This window comes from Phaenicophaeus curvirostris, chromosome 5 (assembly GCF_032191515.1).
Source record: "Phaenicophaeus curvirostris isolate KB17595 chromosome 5, BPBGC_Pcur_1.0, whole genome shotgun sequence".
Lineage (NCBI taxonomy): Eukaryota > Metazoa > Chordata > Aves > Cuculiformes > Cuculidae > Phaenicophaeus > Phaenicophaeus curvirostris.
The window spans coordinates 64,249,814-64,268,427 of record NC_091396.1 but is presented as its reverse complement, the minus strand read 5'-3'; the positions used below and the strand labels follow the sequence as shown (position 1 = coordinate 64,268,427).

The window sequence follows — 18,614 nt, the reverse complement described above, 5'->3', positions numbered from 1 at the left end:
ACAGCGGAAATGGAGATGGGGCTATGCGTAACACTCCTCTGAAAATGCATGAAAAGGAAAGTTTCAAGGCATTAATATAAAGCACCTGGACAGTAGGGTTTCCCTTTTACAGGCAAAAATTAGTTGGGTAGGCTATGCCCTGATGATTAACTGAAAAAGGAGCTCTGATTTCCAGCTTTAAGGACTGCAAGCTGTAGTTTGTGTTAAGGCAGCTCTGCCACCCACTGCTGCACAAGTCTAGCCTGAGAAATAGCTGACATTCATCCTCTTACATGATTTATATTCTTCCATGTGATGCAGTAATTCTGGATAACAGGGAATCTAGGCATTCTAATTTAATGTGAACAAAACTGTTGTTAACAGTAATTGTAGTTTTGTCCAAGCAGTAAAATTCTGCAGTCTGAACAGAACAGCTGGTGGCTTGCTGGCTAACTCTCTTGGTTCTCTTGAAACCACTAAGGAAACAACACCTGGTCTGAATGTTAACCCCAAGTATGATCACTACTTCAGAGATATTATTCACCTCAAAGCAAAATTAAAAGGCAATTATGAAAACAGTATGCAGTAACAATTTTCTCCGGAGAACCCTTGCACAGATTTCAGTTATCTTATGATGAGGCATGACATGATGATGCAGGAAAACACAAAAATTGCTACCACAACCAATACCATGCAGAAAGAGTGTTTTACTGAACTTATACAGACCTGAGGTTCCACAAGCTGGCAGAGAGGAGATTTCATCTTAGATGACAGCTCCTGTTGTAAATATTGCCATTTATTACCCGTTTGGTCCTTTGGAGCTAAGGCAGGATCAGCCTGCTTGATCTTTGGATCAGATTCTGTGTTGCTGAGTTCAGAAAACATTGTTAGAATGGCAAATAGTGAAGCAGAATAAGTAAAACTAAATTTGTAAGACTTGTCTAAGATCAGTTTTGACTGCTCCTGCCCCAAAACCAGAGTGAAATCAAGCACATGAATGATCTTTGATCCAGGCACTACTACATTTTTTTGTACTTTTCCCTTCACATGAGACATCGTAAGGGCCTCCTGGCAGCCTCCATCTCTGAAGTGACAATATGGGGAGCTCAATCCTGCGGCTTGTCTTAGTTCCACACTGGAAGGTGCATGATCTCAATGTCACCTGTTCAAAGACGCTGCCTTTAAACCTGGCAGGGTATCTCTGTGCGTGTGTATGGCAAAGGCTATGAACAGAGATTCCCAACTTGCCTCCAAATGGGCCTGCACTAGTTTATGGCAGGTCTAACTCCTGCCTGATATCAAGACTGAATTTGAACACTGAACACAGCCCAGTATCAAAGAGGCTGTCACTGAAATGTAACTCCATTTCTCTAGACTGTTGATGGTCGAAATTTTCCAGCTTATGCAATTTTTCTTCTCAAGGCAGATATCCCAGCACAGAACCAATGGTGCCACTGCAAAGTTTCAGCAGAGTTAGGCAGTTCTACATCGCTGAATCTGGCAACTTATTTAATTATTTTGTACCTTGATTCTAATTTCTGAGTCACGCTGTCCTCAAACTGCAGCTGCATTTTTTCCACGCACGACTCAATGAAGTCAATAAGGCTTTTCTGCTCAGTTGCTTTCACTTTCAGATCCTGGGCACAAAGAATAGCACGAACAGTAGAGTCATATTAATTTGAAATTGCAATTGTGCTTTTCCAATCACATATTACCTGAATTCATTGAGCATAGAAAATAAGAATACACCTTTCACAATAAAATGCAGTTGATGTGCAAACATGAGTTTACCAAATAAAGTGTTCTCTGAAAACATGTATTCTTATGGGATGTATTTCTTCCTGAGCTGAAGTTTCTAAAGCAAAACCAAGCAGTCAGAAACAAATTAGGCACATACAGAAATTGAAAAGCCATCAAATGCCATCCTTATAGAGATAAAAGGCAAGGGGAAACGGGCATTCCTAGAATCATACAACGCCTTCAATCAGAAGAGACCCACAATGATCATCAAGTCTGACTCCTGTACCCACAGACAACCCCAACATTCACACCACGTGCCTGAGGGCGTTGTCCAAGTGCTTCCTGAATATTGTCAGGCTTAGCACAGTGACTAATTCCCTCGGGAGCCTGTTCCAGTGCTCCACTATCCTCTGAGGGAAGAACCTATTCACCAATCTAAACCTCCCTTGGCACAGCTTCCTGCCATTGCCTCAGGTCCTCTCACTGGTGCCACAGAGAAGAAATCAGCTCCTCCTCCTTCTCTTGTGAGGAAGCTGTAAACTGCAATGATTTCTGTACAGTTCCGTTTACTGAAGGTTTGATCCATTTTAACCTGCTGAAGTCTTCGTGTTTCTCTCCCAGTTACAAAGCTTGTTTCAACTTTCTTGTTAGCAAATTAACTGATAGCAACCCTCTGTTCTTACTGCTGGACAGAACTATACAGATGTGCAATTTATGTTTATACATTTGCTCATGAACCTGGATTTTCCTTCTGTCTGTGTTTACACAGATATTTCCACAGGAGTCTTTATCAGTGCTAATTCTCTCCTGGGCCACGCAAGCTCCCTTTTAGACTGTGCTCCTCCAGCACCAGGGAGACTGTGGCTGCTTTGACACAAACAGATCAGCAGGGCTTCTCTTGCCCCTTGCACAACAGAGTAAGAATTAGCTCTGAGCTGGGAGACAGCGTCTTGCCCACTGGCAAACTCAGCAAAGAGTGTGCATCTGGGGCACAGAAGAGCTGGCAGTCACTGCCCTTGCCATTTCTGCATTCTCCAAAGACAAAGTTACCCCATAAAGGCCTCTCTGCTGTGACACTCTCACAGATAAACAGCATGGAACTTAAAAGGTATTTTAAAAAACAATCTTAAAAACCCTAACTTTATCCTTTTCCTGCACTCCTCGCAAAATCCTGACCTCTGCCTCTGAGCACTTAAGGCCCCTTAAAAATCTACTGCTTGCTGCAAACTACAAATATTGATACAGCACCGTAAAGCAGAATAATACAAGTAGGACTTTTCTTCCTTCCTTGCTTCACATGGTGAGCTCTAGCTGTTCTTCTGCAAATGCAGCACGTTAAAGCACCGTAACTCTCTCACTCCTGCTCTGCATACCATTCATATGCTTTACCTGCTCTGCGTTGCCTTTTTCTTGCAGCATCATCTGAACTTCCTCCAAAATGCACTTCACTTCCTTCAGCCTCAAGGAAGTAGCCTCTAATTCTTCTTGGTAGTCTATATCATCTCCACAGTCTTCCATTAAAGAAACAATCTTTTGTTCAATCTCCGATAACACAGCCTAGAAGGGACAGCAGTCAGTTATTCATTCTTAGAAGTACAACACCCTTTTCCTGAAGTCAACACTCACACCTGCCCTGTCTCCAAGGAATAGAAATATACACACAAAAGGACAAATTGCCGCAAACTCCCTAGATTTTCTCCAATAGATTCTCTTCTTTATTCTGAACAAGTAAAGAAATTTTATACAGAACTAGTCTTAAAACTGTTCCAAACAACAGCCTTTTCAGGAAGTTATACTAACTCGGATATAGAGTAATAAAAGTAGAGAGCAGAAATGAAAAGACTGGGATGCAACCAAGGAGAAGGAGCAATGCACAGACTAATCACGTCATTTTTTGGAAGGAATGATGCTGAATTTCCAAAACATTGCAGCAGTGCCATTACTCAGAAAAGCCATTGTAAACCCTTGGGTTCTGGTTTTTGATTCAAGCTCCAGTGAATCAAAGTGCATCTCTGCAGTGCTTTAAACTCCTGTATTAAACTTGACTATGGAGATAGGTATCATGGCTCAACAGCAAATAATCAACTGCAGTAATTTAACTGCTCTCCATCGTGTGTTCATATCTAGGGAATTCTTCTGCTTCGTGCTACGTGTATTTTTCTGTGTCGGTCTTGACTAGGTTAGAAAAACCTCCCTCCCCACCAAATTCATGACTTAACATTGAGCCAAACTGTTGAAAGCCAACAGGAATTCAGTAGCACTTACAGCTGCCTGATGCCTGCTTGGTTTTACTAGTCGGAACTGCCCTGTTGAAGCTCATGCTGACAAGAGCCCGAACCGGACCCAGACAGAGCCTGCTAACCTAGCTGCATTCAAGATCCTAATTACCACAGAGTTCGGCACTTAAGCATTTGGTTTAATCACGGCCTAAACCCAGAAGCCCTCCTTATCCTGGGCTCAATTCCTATTAAAACACCCCACCCAACAATGAACCCACTGGAAACATCTCCTAGTAGTTTAAAATGGGGACATTTTAGCATGGGCTCCTTTGAGGTGAGTGAAGTTTGTTCCTCTAGGTAGATTCAGAGCTTGAAGCAACCTGGTACACCAGACTGACACTGCAGGGAACTTCAAAGCAGCGTGCCTGGACATTTGCTTTTCATCTGCACTCCCGAGGAAAAAACTGCATGCCAGGACTCTTGCCCAACCCAGCTCCTCATAACAGTCCTCTTTTCCTCCACCTGTTTTCACCAACAGGTGCCACCTACTCCTTTCCATCCCCTGCTATCTAGGAAAAAAGGCTGCCCTTGAAGTATGGCAATAAGTCCAAATACCACCACAGTTCACAGACGGCTTGGGAAAAGCCCCTATCTTTCTACCTATGCTGGCAGATTTTTGCAAAAAAAAAAAACCCTCTTAAATTATCCCAACAGAAAGTGAAAATGTCAAAAGAAAGATTCCTTTTTTCCTAGCTCATTTATCATGACTGAGACCAATGAAAAACTGCCTTTTAATAGAGGATTCAAACTCTACTGAGCCCTGTTTCTGAAAATCACAGAATAAGAGTGGTTGGAGTTGGAAGGGACCTCTGGACATCATCCAGTCCATACCCCCTGCTAAAGCACATTCACCTACAGCAGGTTACAGAGGAATGTGTCCAGTCCAGTTTTCAATATCTCCAGAGAAGGAGATTCCACAACCACTCTGCTCTTCCAGTGCTCCATTACTCTCACAGTAGAGAAGTTTTTCCTCATGTTTAGGCAGAACTTCCTGTGTCCCAGTTCGTGCCATTTGCCCTTCACCCTGTCACTGGGCTCCACTGAACAGAATCTGGCCCCATCCTCTTGACACCCGCCCTTTCAATATTTATAAGCATTGATATGATCAGCCTTCTCTTCCCCACGCTAAGCAGAACCAGGTCTCTCAGCCTTTCCTCCTAAGAGAGAGTCTCCTCCTAAGACAGAAGCTCCGGTCTCCTCCTCATCTTCGTGGCCCTCTGCTGGATGCTCTCTAATACTTCCTTGTCTAACCAGTAAAATAATCCAAGGGATAACAAAGCTTTAAAAGTACTCAAAAATTCTACCTAAATCATCTAGATGCATAAAGAACCCAACTCTAAAAATAGGTATTTTAACTAACCCCTTGGAAAGCTGCTCCTGAAGCTGAAGCCAAGTGGTTACCTGGTGTTTGCCCAGTGCAATGAAGCCGATGCAAGCAGTGAGAGGAAAAGTAGTAAGTACAGTTTTTCTGCAGACACACACACCCCAGGAAAGGTCATCTTGTTTGGAAGGGAGCAATAAACTGACCACTCCATTTTACCTGGCAATCAGCAAGCTCCAGTTCCACCACTTGCATTTCAGAGGTCTGCTGGACTGATGCCAGGGACACCTTAGTTTTGGCTAGCCTTTGCTCCAGCTCGGCAACCTGGGCCTGGCACATCTGGAGGATTGTTTCTGGCCGACCACGATCTACTGCTTCCTCCAACTGCTTTACTTCTCCTGGAGAGCCCTGGGTGGTGCTGGGTTCAGGAGGCAGCTTCTCACTCTGAAGTAAAGCACATGAAATAAATGAGGTTATCTATCCGTGTTGTTCTTTCTTTCCCCTCTCTATACCAGTGGGAAATGGTTAACTTCAATACTCACAGAGCTCCAAAAACACTCTGTCAACTTGTTCATAGACTAAAAAATTTTTAAAAAAACCCAACAAAAGAAGAGAAAGAGAAGTTAAAAAGAAAAAGAAAGGCAAACTCATGAGCCAGGCTGCTGGGACCTGGAGTAACAGGTTTCCAGGCGGTGATTTGCATTTGCTTAAGGATACTTGAACGCACAGGAGGTGGGATGAGTCACCAAGTAGCAACACACAGGAGTGTTGACCTCCTTGATTTCTCTTTTAGGTGCCGCTTAAAAATCTCATAGGAGATATATCTTTACACCACTTGAATACTTCCATTAATCCGTCTATGAATGCCAGCATCATACTTCCTGAAAACACTCCATTTTGTTCCCTTATAAAATGCATTTTCAAGGAGTAAATCAAAACGCGTTTATTATCACCCGAAGTAGCAATATGAATAGGTTCACAGTGGGTTGCAGGTATCCTACTGTATCATAAATAGTGCAACAAACTCCAGTAGCATAATCAGAATGAAACAAGACCTCTGCCTGCTAGGTAGGTTATACAACAAGCTCAGAAGGTCACCTTGTTGAGCCTAATTTGGGCCTTCAAACTCACCATAGCCTGACTGCCATCACCTGTGCCAGGGCCTTCAGTGCTCTGCAAAGTCTGCACAGATGTTTCTTCATCATGTTTACTGCGTGATTCCATTATCTCATCAGCATCCTGCAGACACAGGGACAACAGTGGAAGTATTTATATCATTAGTGTAGATGTGTAGTAGTGGAAATGTGGCACTTAGGGACATGATTTAGTGGTGGATTTCATAGTGTAAGGTTTACAACACGACTCAAAGATCTTAAAGGTCTTTTCCAACCTTAATGATTCTATGATTCTATGATTATTGCCTTGTTGTGTTAGAGACGCTTCAAAGTGCAGCAATCACTGACCCTATAGTCATCACGGCCCAAGATATTCACAGTGAGAAATTCTCTTTTGCCTGTAACATTGATATATGGAAACCAACAATTACAGCTATCACAACACTAGCAAGACACCACGAAGAAGAGTGGAATGCCACCAAATTTGTAGCCAATTGAGTGTCTCAGGTGCTGATCTTCTCACGTACAAAGAGAACCTCTTCCACAAATCATTCCCCAACAAAATGTACATTTTACAGCCTTCCCAGGTATTGGAATCATAGAATAGAATCACTAGTGAAACAAATTGCTGCATGTGTATTTCTAGCTTTGGGGTTTCTGTCAGGCTAGAAGAGGTTAATATAAAATCACACAATCATTTAGGTTAGATAAAGACCCTTAAGGTCATTGAGTCCAACCAATATGTGCAACAGGAAAATAGATTTTAAATGGTAAGACTTAGTGTGATGTGGAAGATGGATGATTTGAATAAGGTCATCATGTCCTGCATTTCTACAGTTCTCTTGCTTTGCAGACTTCAGCAATACTTAGGACTGGTGCAGATCTTTTCCATGAAAATGAATTCCTGTCCCCATGGAGATAAACTCGAGTGCATTACCTGAATGACACCATCTGACAAGGTACCAGAAGACCAGGAGGTTGCGCTGTCTTCTTTGTGCCTTTCATCATGTCTTTCTGAAGGCCAAAAACTTGCATCTTTCTCTGCAGTCGTGCTTCCCTTTGAAAGAAGCTCAGCATTAGCTTGTGAACAGGACGACCAGATATTCCTTCAGGCAATGTAAATTACTACAAGTATTTAGTAACACTTTGCTCTATTTCTGCATTGTTATCTATCGTTACTGTGTTTCCCAAATCCCACCAATCCCTTGCTCTATAGTTCTGCTGCAAGATGAATGGCAGCCAGACGACACTGATTGTTTCCTCTAAAGACCCCAGAGTATCGTCATTTTTCCAGTTTCATTTTTTTTCATTTCTTCCTTTTTTTTTTCATTTTTAAAAAAGTAAAAAAACAACAAAAATCAATCTTTCTCCAGTCCTGTATGTAAAGAGAATAGCACCAATGAAGGTGCAGAATCAGAAATTTTGAAAGTGAAGCTCCTGGATCAGAGTAGTAAGATACCACCTCTATCCAAGCTGTTTGGACTTCTTTGTATTGTCTAGTCATGAAGTTCCATCCCTGCCTAGCCTAGAGCAACCTCTCCAGTACTCTACCACCTGTTGTCCACGTTTCCTTTTGATCTTCCTGCAAGTATGTAGCAAAAAGGCTAATTAATATCCACGGCAAGGACTGCAGAGAAATGGTGATTCTTCAAAACTTGGTTGAGGCTGCAGTCCCTCCCAGGAGATGGAGAAGACACTAGCTGGTCACTACCAGCCTAGGCAGTCTGCGAACTGCTATGCAAGTGGGTAGCTAGGCTACAAGCTCACGTTCTGCACGTTGCTAATTTCATCCAAACAAATCTTGTTTATTCCCTGGGGTGCAGGAAAATGTGCAAAAAGTTCCATGGCTGTTTTTTCACTTTTCCAAAAGCTATTCACTTCTTCATGATATTTTGCTCCCAGCTCTGCACATCTGCAGCTCCCCCGAGCATTCAGGCTCCACAGACTCAGAGAAGCCTTTTGGGCAGTGTTTCCCAGCTTCTCCCATTCTCCCACAAATCTCTCCAAACTTAACTTCACTCCCAGCAGTCTGATCAGGCCCTCCCTTTTTGTAAAGCTCAAACATACAAATAATTTTGGTTGTTTCTTCTAAGTTTCAGCACCTCAGAGGCTACTTGATTCTATCTGAACCCTACCCCACCTATTAACACTGGTATTTAGGACCACACTTTGCCATTAACACTTCCATAAAAAGCATACTACTGTATAAGCAATCCCACACATCACAGAATGAGGTGCTGTGTAATATTAGTAGGCCACCATGAGTGCAATTTCCTAGTATTCTGGAATGATAACAGATATTTCAGTTTGCTCTGCAGTATTTCAGATTCACAAATTTTTCATCATTTTTCCTGTACCAAAATCTTCTATCTTACATATACAGCTGTATACATAAGATAAAGTCTGCACTGACCTTGCTGTGGAAAGAACAGTCTTCTGATTCTTCATCTAAGGAAGGCAGAAGGGACATCATTCCTCTTTTTTTCAACTATAAAAATAGACATAAAGGGACAGCCCAATTATTCATGACAAGAACATTAAAAGCCGCTTCTCTTCTGCCTGTAAACCAAAGCAAATTTACCACTTGGGGTCCACTTTTGGAGAAGCACTGAAGATCTGCCACTCTGTGTTGAGGTAATTGAAAGCTGCAGGTGCTAAGGGTCTCTGAAAACTGGGACTCTTCTCTATGTCTCAATATCACAGCTATAATCGGGACAAATTTCATTTGGTTCCGTGAAAACAAATTGCCAAAAATCCCAGAGCAACCTATTATCAACACAACTACACATTGAGCATTTTGTTGTTGACTGCATGATGCAAACTTCATGTTGGATCTGCTCGTGCTAAAAAATAACCACAGGCACACCTCCCTCCCACCTTCTAGATGTGTATCATACTTAGTCTCAGCTTCTGAGACTATTTGGAAGCAAAATAGCACTATCAATTCATAGCTGCAGGGGTGCTCCTCTCTCATATGCCACTCCTCCTGGAGGAGGAAGGGTTATTTATCTTCCCTCTTCAGCTCTCGGGTAAGTGATCACAATGTGGTGCTCCACTTACCTGCTGACCAGAAACATCAGTCCAAATCAAGTCAGTTTGTGCTAATACAGAGGCTGTGGGTTCATCTCCTGATTCAGGCACTTCTTGCTGTAAGCGCTGGTGAAGCTCAGACATTGAATTCTTCATGCCAGTAAGGATACCTTCCTTTTTTTGGCACAGCTTTAGAATTTCTTCTTTTACAGCTTCCATATCCCCCTAAGGAGCAACAACACCTGTAAGCATCCATTTTTCTTACTCAACCAAAAAGTAATGTAACAGAGGACACCAATGATGCATCTTACTGGGACTGAGGCTATATCCCCTTTTTCCTTTTTCGTGGTGTTGGGACAGTTCCCCATTGTCACTGCAGGAGATGTCCAGATCCATGCAAAACAGCAGTAACAGATTCAGCACAGGGCAGCATTTGCTGCCTGTAATGCAGAAGTTGGGTAGTCTGGAAGGAAACCTGAAAGGCTGGATAACTAGTTCTAACTAGGTCCTGCATAGCCATGGGAATACGAGTTTCCTTCAGGACAGAGGGAATGTAGCTGGGTTACATTACTCTGTGTGTCAGAGCAGGTGATGTTACTTCCAACCACATTGTCTGGAAACGTGACACAAAGCACTAGGGATAAGCCTTGATGAGGGCACCGGCAGCAATAAGGGTAAGGTCAGGACGGAGTCATCTTTGCTAACGCTGGTCTCAAAAAGGGAAACAAACCATTTGGTGGCTTTTAGTGACATGGTCAGGGCCAAAATTATCCCATGCCACTGAATGTGATATTGGGAGCAACTGTCCCCAACAAGGAACAAGGAAAATATTTAATGTTCTGCAAGGATTAAATAATAATCCAAGCAACTCTGCCCTAACAAAGAGGGACATGAATCTGTCCCAGATTTCTCCCTCGTTACAACTATTGCTCTAGAGCAGGTGTTCTGTCCTTACAGCTTTCTGCTAGGGCATTTCCTTCCCATCCAGTCTCCAGAGGAGCAAAGAAACTACAACAAACAGCAGCGTAAGACCGGACAAGGGATAAAATGCCCTATTTCCCTCATAACTGAAAATGCTAAAGCTTTTTGAAGCATTGTTACTTGCTCAGAAAACTGCAACATGGCCCAATATCCCATTGTACACTGGGCTCAGTCCATCAAAGGAAGCTTTGAAGCTAGGCTTGAAATAAGAAGAGCACTATCACAGCTCTATCATAGTGTGAATAATGCTATGCCAGCAATAATCTGTGTCCGATGAAAGCAGTAAGATTGGTGGTTCTCTCAATCACAGCTTCTCCCGTTAACACTAATGTGGCTGCACAACAGGGAGGGTGGAGACAGGAATCTCAGGAAATTTTCAAAGACATGGTAACTTTACCCAGTTAAGGATGGCTTTATTTCCTTTCTGTACATTCAAAAACACAAGGAAAGATCTCACAAAGGCAAGAAAAAGTAATTGGAATGAAGAAACAGCCATCTATGATAATCCACCTTATTTTTATAAACGTCCATTAAGAGCAGTACTTGTTTCACTGCAGAAGGGGTCTGCTTTGCAAACTAAACTAGCCAAAACCCCCCTGAGAAATTAAATCTTTATCAACATTGCTTCTTCATCTGAAACCCCTTAATAAGATGGGCAATTGCCCGCTTCAAATCACTAAACGCTACAATTATAGAATCATAGAATAACCAGGTTGGAAGAGATCCACTGGATCATCGAGTCCAACCATTCCTATCAAACACTAAACCACGGCCCTCAGCGCCTCGTCCACCCGTGCCTTAAACACCTGCAGGGAAGGGGACTCAACCACCTCCCTGGGCAGCCTCTGCCAGTGCCCAATGAAACAGGTTTTCTTCTATAATAAAACAAGAGCTGTTAAGTTCTACACTCAATGACAAAAACAAGCAGTGATCAGGAAATGAGCCACGCTTGGTACTAGAATCATGCCTCCAACATCCAACTACTTGGAAACAGAGCAGCTATGTACTTAGGAGCCTACTGAGTAATTATAGTTATTAGTTAACTACAATGTATGTGTATTAACTTTACTGTGATTGACTGCAAAACCCTGAGCACTTCCGAGGCACTTCATAAATAGTCATTACATTTAATTAGCCATTTCCTGACTTCTGCAGTGCTGTCCTTAAAACACTTCTTATTTTTGCATAAAATGATCAATTCATCCATTACAGAAAGCAGCTGACTGCAGGGAGAAAAGCAATACATGTTTATTAGTCAATGAAAACAAAGTGTGGCACTGAGGATGAGGAAGGGAGTCTAAAAGAATCTAACCCTAACCAGAATCACCAGAATTATCACTGCACTGTCAGTGATCAGAAATTGACTCAGTTCTCTCCTGATGTACTATCCTAAGCTGCTACATCAGCAACATTAGCAGGAATATAAGCACAGACAAGCTATCAGTGCTGCATATTGTTTCACCAAAATAGCTGCCAGTTGCCATAAAAACAGCACTGCAAATTTTCCTCAGAAGCTGATACATGTACAAATGACAACAAAGTCAATAAGAAGTATATTATGAAAGATATCCCCAAATTGCAAACTAATATTAACTCTAATACCTCTTGATATATGTCAACCTATATATGTATAGTCACATCATGGCAACTCAAATGTTGCTTGACTGTGGTGGGGAAGCACACTGCTGTGTCTCTGCTCTACATCATGATGATTAGTGTTAGTCAGTCAAGTAACAGACAGCAGCGAAAAAACAGTTAAACTGACCTCTGCATAATTAGCCTTCTGAGACAGTGGTTGATCTTCCTGTGACTTTTCAGCCACATGGCTCTTTAAGAACTGTTTCAACTTTTCAATTTCTTGCTCGCATTCTTCTGTTTGCTTTACAGCTTCCTACGAATAAAAAGAAATTCTCATAAACAATTCTCAATTAACTAGTACAGAAACAAACTAGACAGCAATGCAACAAAGTTGTGCTGAACAGTACTGACGCCTCCTTTGCATCTGAGGTTACACAAAACACTGTTTGCTCAGCCACAAAGTTCACTTGCTAAAGACAAACTTGCTCTACCTATAACTAGAAGCAGAGTGGGTTATCCTGCCTTGAAGTACATCTTTGCTTACACTGGAGCAGAACTATGAATTTGGCTATAAAAAGAAAATGAAGCATATTTAATCACATTCACTTCATTTTAGAACAGGTTGACAAAAAAAAAAGAAAGGGAAAAAAAAGAGAAATTGCAAGGCTTTATATCAATTTAGAAAGCCTACATGTTTTTCATTGGTGCTCAGGTCTTTACTGGCAGCTAGCTCTGCACTGATCAAAAACGAACTGTGCTGTTCACCAGGCAAAACACTGCAGCTCAGAGGATAAACTAACTGCAGTATCTGACAATCCGAATATTTCCTATAAAATTTATAAGTATTTCCACTTTGTGTGAGCTTCCTCTATGTTTTCTTCCATAGGAAAACATACAATATGTTGCAACAGCTAAATTGAACTCACACTGCCAACAGAAGCACCTGCATAGCCTGACACATGGAAAAATCTCTCTGCAAAGTGTGGACAGATTCCCACTTTCAGAGTAAAGAGTCTTTCCTGACAGCAACAGTGCTGTTTCTTCTGTCACTTCTTCACAATAGGACTCACTCTCAATAAAATACAAACTAATAAAATTCTAAATATTTTTTTTTTACTTACAGGTTTTGAAAGGAAAAAAAACCAACTATTTTCCCCCACTTAACAAAAAACAATGAAACAACAAATTGTTGAGGAAGATAACTAATTGTGGCCTGCAATCTTCATGCCATAGCGAAAGAATCACAAGATGAGAAAAAAAAAGGGGTTGTCTTCTGCTCGGTTTTAATGAGAAACTAAAAGTCCTTCTAAAAGGGAGATTCTCTTATCCATACCTTCAGTTCCACGTGAAAAGGACTGCTTAGTAATAGATAAAACACATACTACCTCAAACTTCTTGACTAACTAAAGAATGTGAATACTTTGTATACAGACTCCTGTGTTTTCTATCACAGGCAGATACACAAACACAGCCACTTGCCTGAAAATAACTCATCTGTTCCCTGACTTCCATTAAGGGGCATAACTTTTTTTTTTGTTCTTATTTTATCATATTTTATTTTACCCTTTTCCTAATATCCTATTTTATCCTTTTCCTAATATAACATGAATTATACTATATATGTGGGACTGAATCTCTTCCTAAAAGTACTGCTTTTGAGTTATTTTCTGCTTAATATTTGCTCTTTACTTTTTCATATTGTGGTAATACCAGTAGATCTACCCATGGAAAAAGCCTCCCTGTAGTGCACATGCAGCAGGCATTGTATTTGTTATGGAAGAGCTTACTAGAAATGAGCACAATAAATCATTAGATATGCAAACACTGCCACTCTCTTGCACAGAAAACCAGTAGAAGCAGCTATAATTTCCAACTCCTCTTCCTGATGACATTATTTAGGGAGTGACAGGTGTGGCACTTGAGAGGCCATAATAAAAAACAGAGGGCAATGCTGAATGCAGATTTAAGTTGCCTAAAATCCTGCCCCAAAGCATTTACACTACCTATTACAGGTTTTATGTGTGTTAGGCTTTTACAGGCGTTAAACTGCAACTTAATTATACAAGAGTTATTAGTGCAACACCCTATCGCATCACTGACAGCAAAATAGGGGCCAATGCATCCAAACACTAACATTACAAAATTAATCTTCAGGAAAAAAAAAACCTACATATATATTTATGCAAGAAACCTGCCCCTCATTTGCTTTCCTGTGTTTCAGGATACTTACTACCTTTCTAATGCAGCACTCAAAATGTCAGCTTATAATAGCTTTATCCTTTGTTATGTCTTAGCAGGTGCTAGACTTGTGTAGTATTGCTGCTTTCAACACATTCAACAGAACCCGAAAGTCTTTTTTGCACAGTTTGATGTCCTAGCTGCCAAGAATTGCAATTTTTCCAACTTGTTTTCTCACAAAGAAATTTCACTCAGCTACAGATTGTAGGATGCCTAGGACATAAAGGCAAGTTCTGAGCAAAGAAGATTACTGCTGCTTCAAAAAGGAGAAATATCTAAACCTTGACCTAATGCTCCACAAAAAGCAGTTAGAAGTCTTATGATAACATTTTTCAATTGCAAAGTGCCATGTCCTGTATCTAACAGTTCTAAAGTGTTTCAAAAATTCTCAATTATTTAATCCGGTAACTCTCTGAAAAAGGTACATCTTACCACATCCATATTTCAGGCATAAGAAATCGTATGGACTGAAAAAAAGATCATAGGGATCATATGGACCTCACATAGTCAGTGCTTTCTCCCCAAGCACACATCAGTCATGTAGTATGTTTGAGTTTTTCTCTTGGTGTGGTGCTCTTCATTTCATAAACAGAAAATCAAAGTCGGACATTCATGTTTTAGCTACCACTTGTGTCTGCCTGGCCTCCAAAATGACCAGTAAAAAGTTAGATGTTCTAAAGCATCTGCTTTAGTCTAATAGATTTGGAAGAACAAATCAGCAAAGACATTGCATAATTTTTGAAGGTGCTGCTATCATCCTGCTGAGAAATGGATGGGTCACATAAGAATTTTCATACCTCTGATGATGTGGGAATATGTATAACCAAACTTCAGGTTGCCTCCAGGTATATCTACCCTGGGCAATGGGGTTTGATGCCGATACCCCTGCATTAAAACCTTCCTGAGCTGGTACAACCGCATCAATCAGTGAAATGCTTCAGAGATACAACTTCAAGCTGGGAGAGAGCATAGCTGTTTTATAACCATTACTGCATGTAAGTTCATGCTCACCGACTCATTCACATTGCCTTCTGCTACTGCTGTGTGTCACACCGATGCTGCTATATCAGTGCTCTTCCCAAACCTGGTCTGGCCAACAGCATCTCCAAGATCCCTCTCACATGTTCATTTACAGTGACACATCCTTGCATGGGATCTTCAGAGGGCAGGAGCTGGCCTGCCTCAACATAATGAATTAACCAAGTGAGAGCGGTGGAAAATGGTCACTTTCCTGGCACACTGATTTGGGAAAATCGTCTTTAGTAAAAGACTTTCCGCTACTAATTGTCTGCAATGTCTGTCAAGTGGCTGTCAACAAAGGATTTCCATGTTCAAGGTAAGTTTAAGGACTCAAGCATTGCAGATGTGAGCATCTACATATAATGCTGAACTTCAATCATGAGTCATGCAAACCTGAGTCATAGTATACTTGGGTCTTCATTTCTACAACATGCTAAAATATTTGGTGTCAGTTGGGACTGAATTGAAAAACTGAAAAGAATCTCAGGACTAAACCCCAAACCACTACATCGCAGGTGTACTATACACTTGTAAAAACAATACTGTCTAATGATCAAAATTATAAAAAAAAATGAAATACTATTACCTCTAGCAGGTCATTTTGTTCCTTAGTAATTTTTTCTAATTTCTTCAATTCTCTCAAGAGTTGCCTTGCTCTTTGGAAGACTGAAAAAGGCTGCATTTTCACCCCTGGTAGCTGAAGAGCTTCTTCATAGGACTGTATATGAACAATGGTCTTCTGCATGGGGCCGACATGGTCGAGTATAACCTATTAGGATACAGGATAGACAATGGATGTCATACTGCGTTGGAAAAATCCACATTAATCCATACTAATTTCATGGCGTGCAGAAGTTGTCCTTGGTGAGCTTCTATTTAAGAAGAAAGAATGCTTTAATCTTTGAACAAATAAGTGAAAAATCCATGGTGAGGTTGCCTAAAGCAAGAGGCAGACACAAGTTACATTTACAATTCTGCTTTTTTGCACATACATGAAGAGTTTGCCAAGTGACAAAAAAGCGTCACATTCAGATCAGTTATTATTTACTAAGCGTGTCATTTCAAAGTAGCCTATGATCTGAGAAGGCTCCAAGAAGACCTTATAGCAACCTTCCAGTACCTAAAGTGGGCCTACAAGAAAGCTAGGGAGGGATTTTTTATAAAGTCTTGTAGTGACAGGACTAGGGGGAATAGCTATAAACTGGAGAAGGGCAGATTTAGACTAGACATAAGGAGGAATTTCTTCACCATGAGAGTGGTGAGGCACCGGAACAGGTTGCTCAGGGAAGTGGTGGATGCTCCCTCCCTGGAAGTGTTCAAGGCCAGGTTGATGAGGCCTTGAGCAGCCTCATCCGGTGGGATGTGTTTCTGCCCATCGCAGGGGGAGTGGAATTTGATGATCTTTAAGCTCCCTTCCAACTCCAACCATTCTATGATTCTATGAAGCTAATAAAGGTGATGTGCAAGAAGCACTTCTGAAAGTCAGGCCATAAACTTACCAAAAATGGAGACACTCAAATATATCTGACAACATGTGCTGAAGTGACATACGTGAGATCTCTATGGACATGTTCTCAATAGCACTTTAATTTCAAATGTTTTCCTTCAAACTGTGACTGTGCTTCTTGAACAGTCTCACCTTAGAGTTTCCATCGAGCAGTTGTCTTAGACCATGCAAACTGGATTTCTTTCAAATGAAACTAAAGCAGAAGAGCCTCTAAAGACACCCAGGCCACTAACTGATGTCCGTTCTACAGAACCAGTCAAAAGTAACCCCCCAAGACACATACAGCACGTATCAGGTCCTCTGCACCAACTGTTTTGCCCAACCAATCTTCTTCTCTTGGGCTACTTGCTACTGTAGAAACATGTTGCTGAAGTCATGACTGAAGTAATAATTTTGATCTTTGACCGAAGAGTTAGAATTTATGTAATGCTAACATTTCAAAGTCATATTCTAAACACTAGCTCATGGTAGTTTGCAATCACAAAATAGCCTTATGCTTGTGAAAGGATATTTATGTTAACTTATGCATAAATATATAGGGAAAAAAGCCCATAAGGGAGTTTTCACAGACCTGTCCATGTTTAAGTTGGTCTTTAGGAGAAAATTCTAACAGATCTTCTGATGACAGGATTGTCTTCATTTTGGCAATGTCCTTCTCAAACACTTTCATGTGAGCTTCAATGGCATCCAATTCCTAAATTTTGGGGACAAAGGGAGTATTAGCAGATAGTACAAATACCAAAGCCAGCTTGCATTTCTGCTTTTCATTTAAAGTTAAAAAGAAATGTCATTCTGAATAGGAGCCCTACACTCCAGCAAAATAAGCCCTGTTAATTTGCCAGTCAACAGGCTCTGCATTTCTCCTCCTAAACAAGTAGTTTGATCAATGCTCTTGAACTTTACAGCTTAATTAGATACCAAAGACTTTTTGATGGTTTGTTTCCAAACAATTCATTCCCTCACTTGGCACACTTCCTGAAATCAGCACATCTTTTTTCAGTGCAGGCAATATAAGTTGTATTTCTTAACATATGATGAAGCTCTCATAAAAGGCATTTATGGATGACCCAAACTTACATCAGCCACATGCTGGAGCTGTGGAAGAATCTCTGCTATCTCATGTTGCAAAGTTGCTACTTGATCATCTATTTCATTTAGCTGTTGCATTATATTGTCTGTTTCAAAGACTGGTGTTAGTTCCTCCAGCTCCAAGTAAACACTGTGTAAAAGATTTTGCTTTTGCTCTGAGTCTTCCAAAGCCATCTGGAGATAAAATAAGAGTTTAGTTTGATCCATCAATGTTGACCTTGAAAGTTTCACAGAGGGCAGGACCAGAAGGAAACAGTGTTTATTTCCTCTATGTCACTGACCATTGAACACATCCCCAAAAGCTTAGTTCAGACTAACACTTCACTCCTAAGGAAACCAAACTGTTCCATACTGCAGGCAGGGAACTAAGAGGCTGATGCCATGACTTTAAGGAAATCTGTTAGATAAAATAAGTCTATGTGAGCATGACAAAAACCATGGAAAGGAAGATTTCTAACTCAAAGAGAGGTCCCACACCCAAAAAAAGAAAAAAACCGAGATACTAGAGGAGATCCTTCTCCATTCTCCTGTGCCATAGTCAGGCTGATCCCAAGTACATGAACAAGACGTCAGCCAGACACCTGAAAAGGGTTTTCTGCAGACAGCAAACGTTACAAAATGCTCCAGAAAATATCTGGCTCATTGTGCATGACGGGAAGATCCTTCCCTTTCCCTGCAGCTAACTGGATGAGCTTTTGGATTAATTACGGTGAATGTCTTCATGGAGAACACCGAGG

At 41.1% G+C, this 18,614-nt stretch overlaps 1 protein-coding gene across 1 annotated transcript in view; it reads right to left on the bottom strand.

Moving 5' to 3' along the window:
* SYNE2 (spectrin repeat containing nuclear envelope protein 2) overlaps window positions 1-18,614 on the bottom strand; it is a 155,598-nt gene that overhangs the window by 65,247 nt on the left and 71,737 nt on the right. Inside the window, exons 59-70 of the mRNA XM_069856738.1 lie at window positions 17,866-18,051; window positions 17,360-17,482; window positions 15,868-16,050; window positions 12,211-12,336; window positions 9,495-9,689; window positions 8,848-8,922; window positions 7,372-7,491; window positions 6,451-6,558; window positions 5,539-5,763; window positions 3,109-3,276; window positions 1,504-1,616; window positions 706-847 (exon numbers count right to left, since the gene is read on the bottom strand). Of these exons, the coding sequence (XP_069712839.1) occupies window positions 706-847; window positions 1,504-1,616; window positions 3,109-3,276; window positions 5,539-5,763; window positions 6,451-6,558; window positions 7,372-7,491; window positions 8,848-8,922; window positions 9,495-9,689; window positions 12,211-12,336; window positions 15,868-16,050; window positions 17,360-17,482; window positions 17,866-18,051 (1,764 nt within the window). The remainder of the gene's footprint in view (window positions 1-705; window positions 848-1,503; window positions 1,617-3,108; window positions 3,277-5,538; window positions 5,764-6,450; window positions 6,559-7,371; window positions 7,492-8,847; window positions 8,923-9,494; window positions 9,690-12,210; window positions 12,337-15,867; window positions 16,051-17,359; window positions 17,483-17,865; window positions 18,052-18,614) is intronic.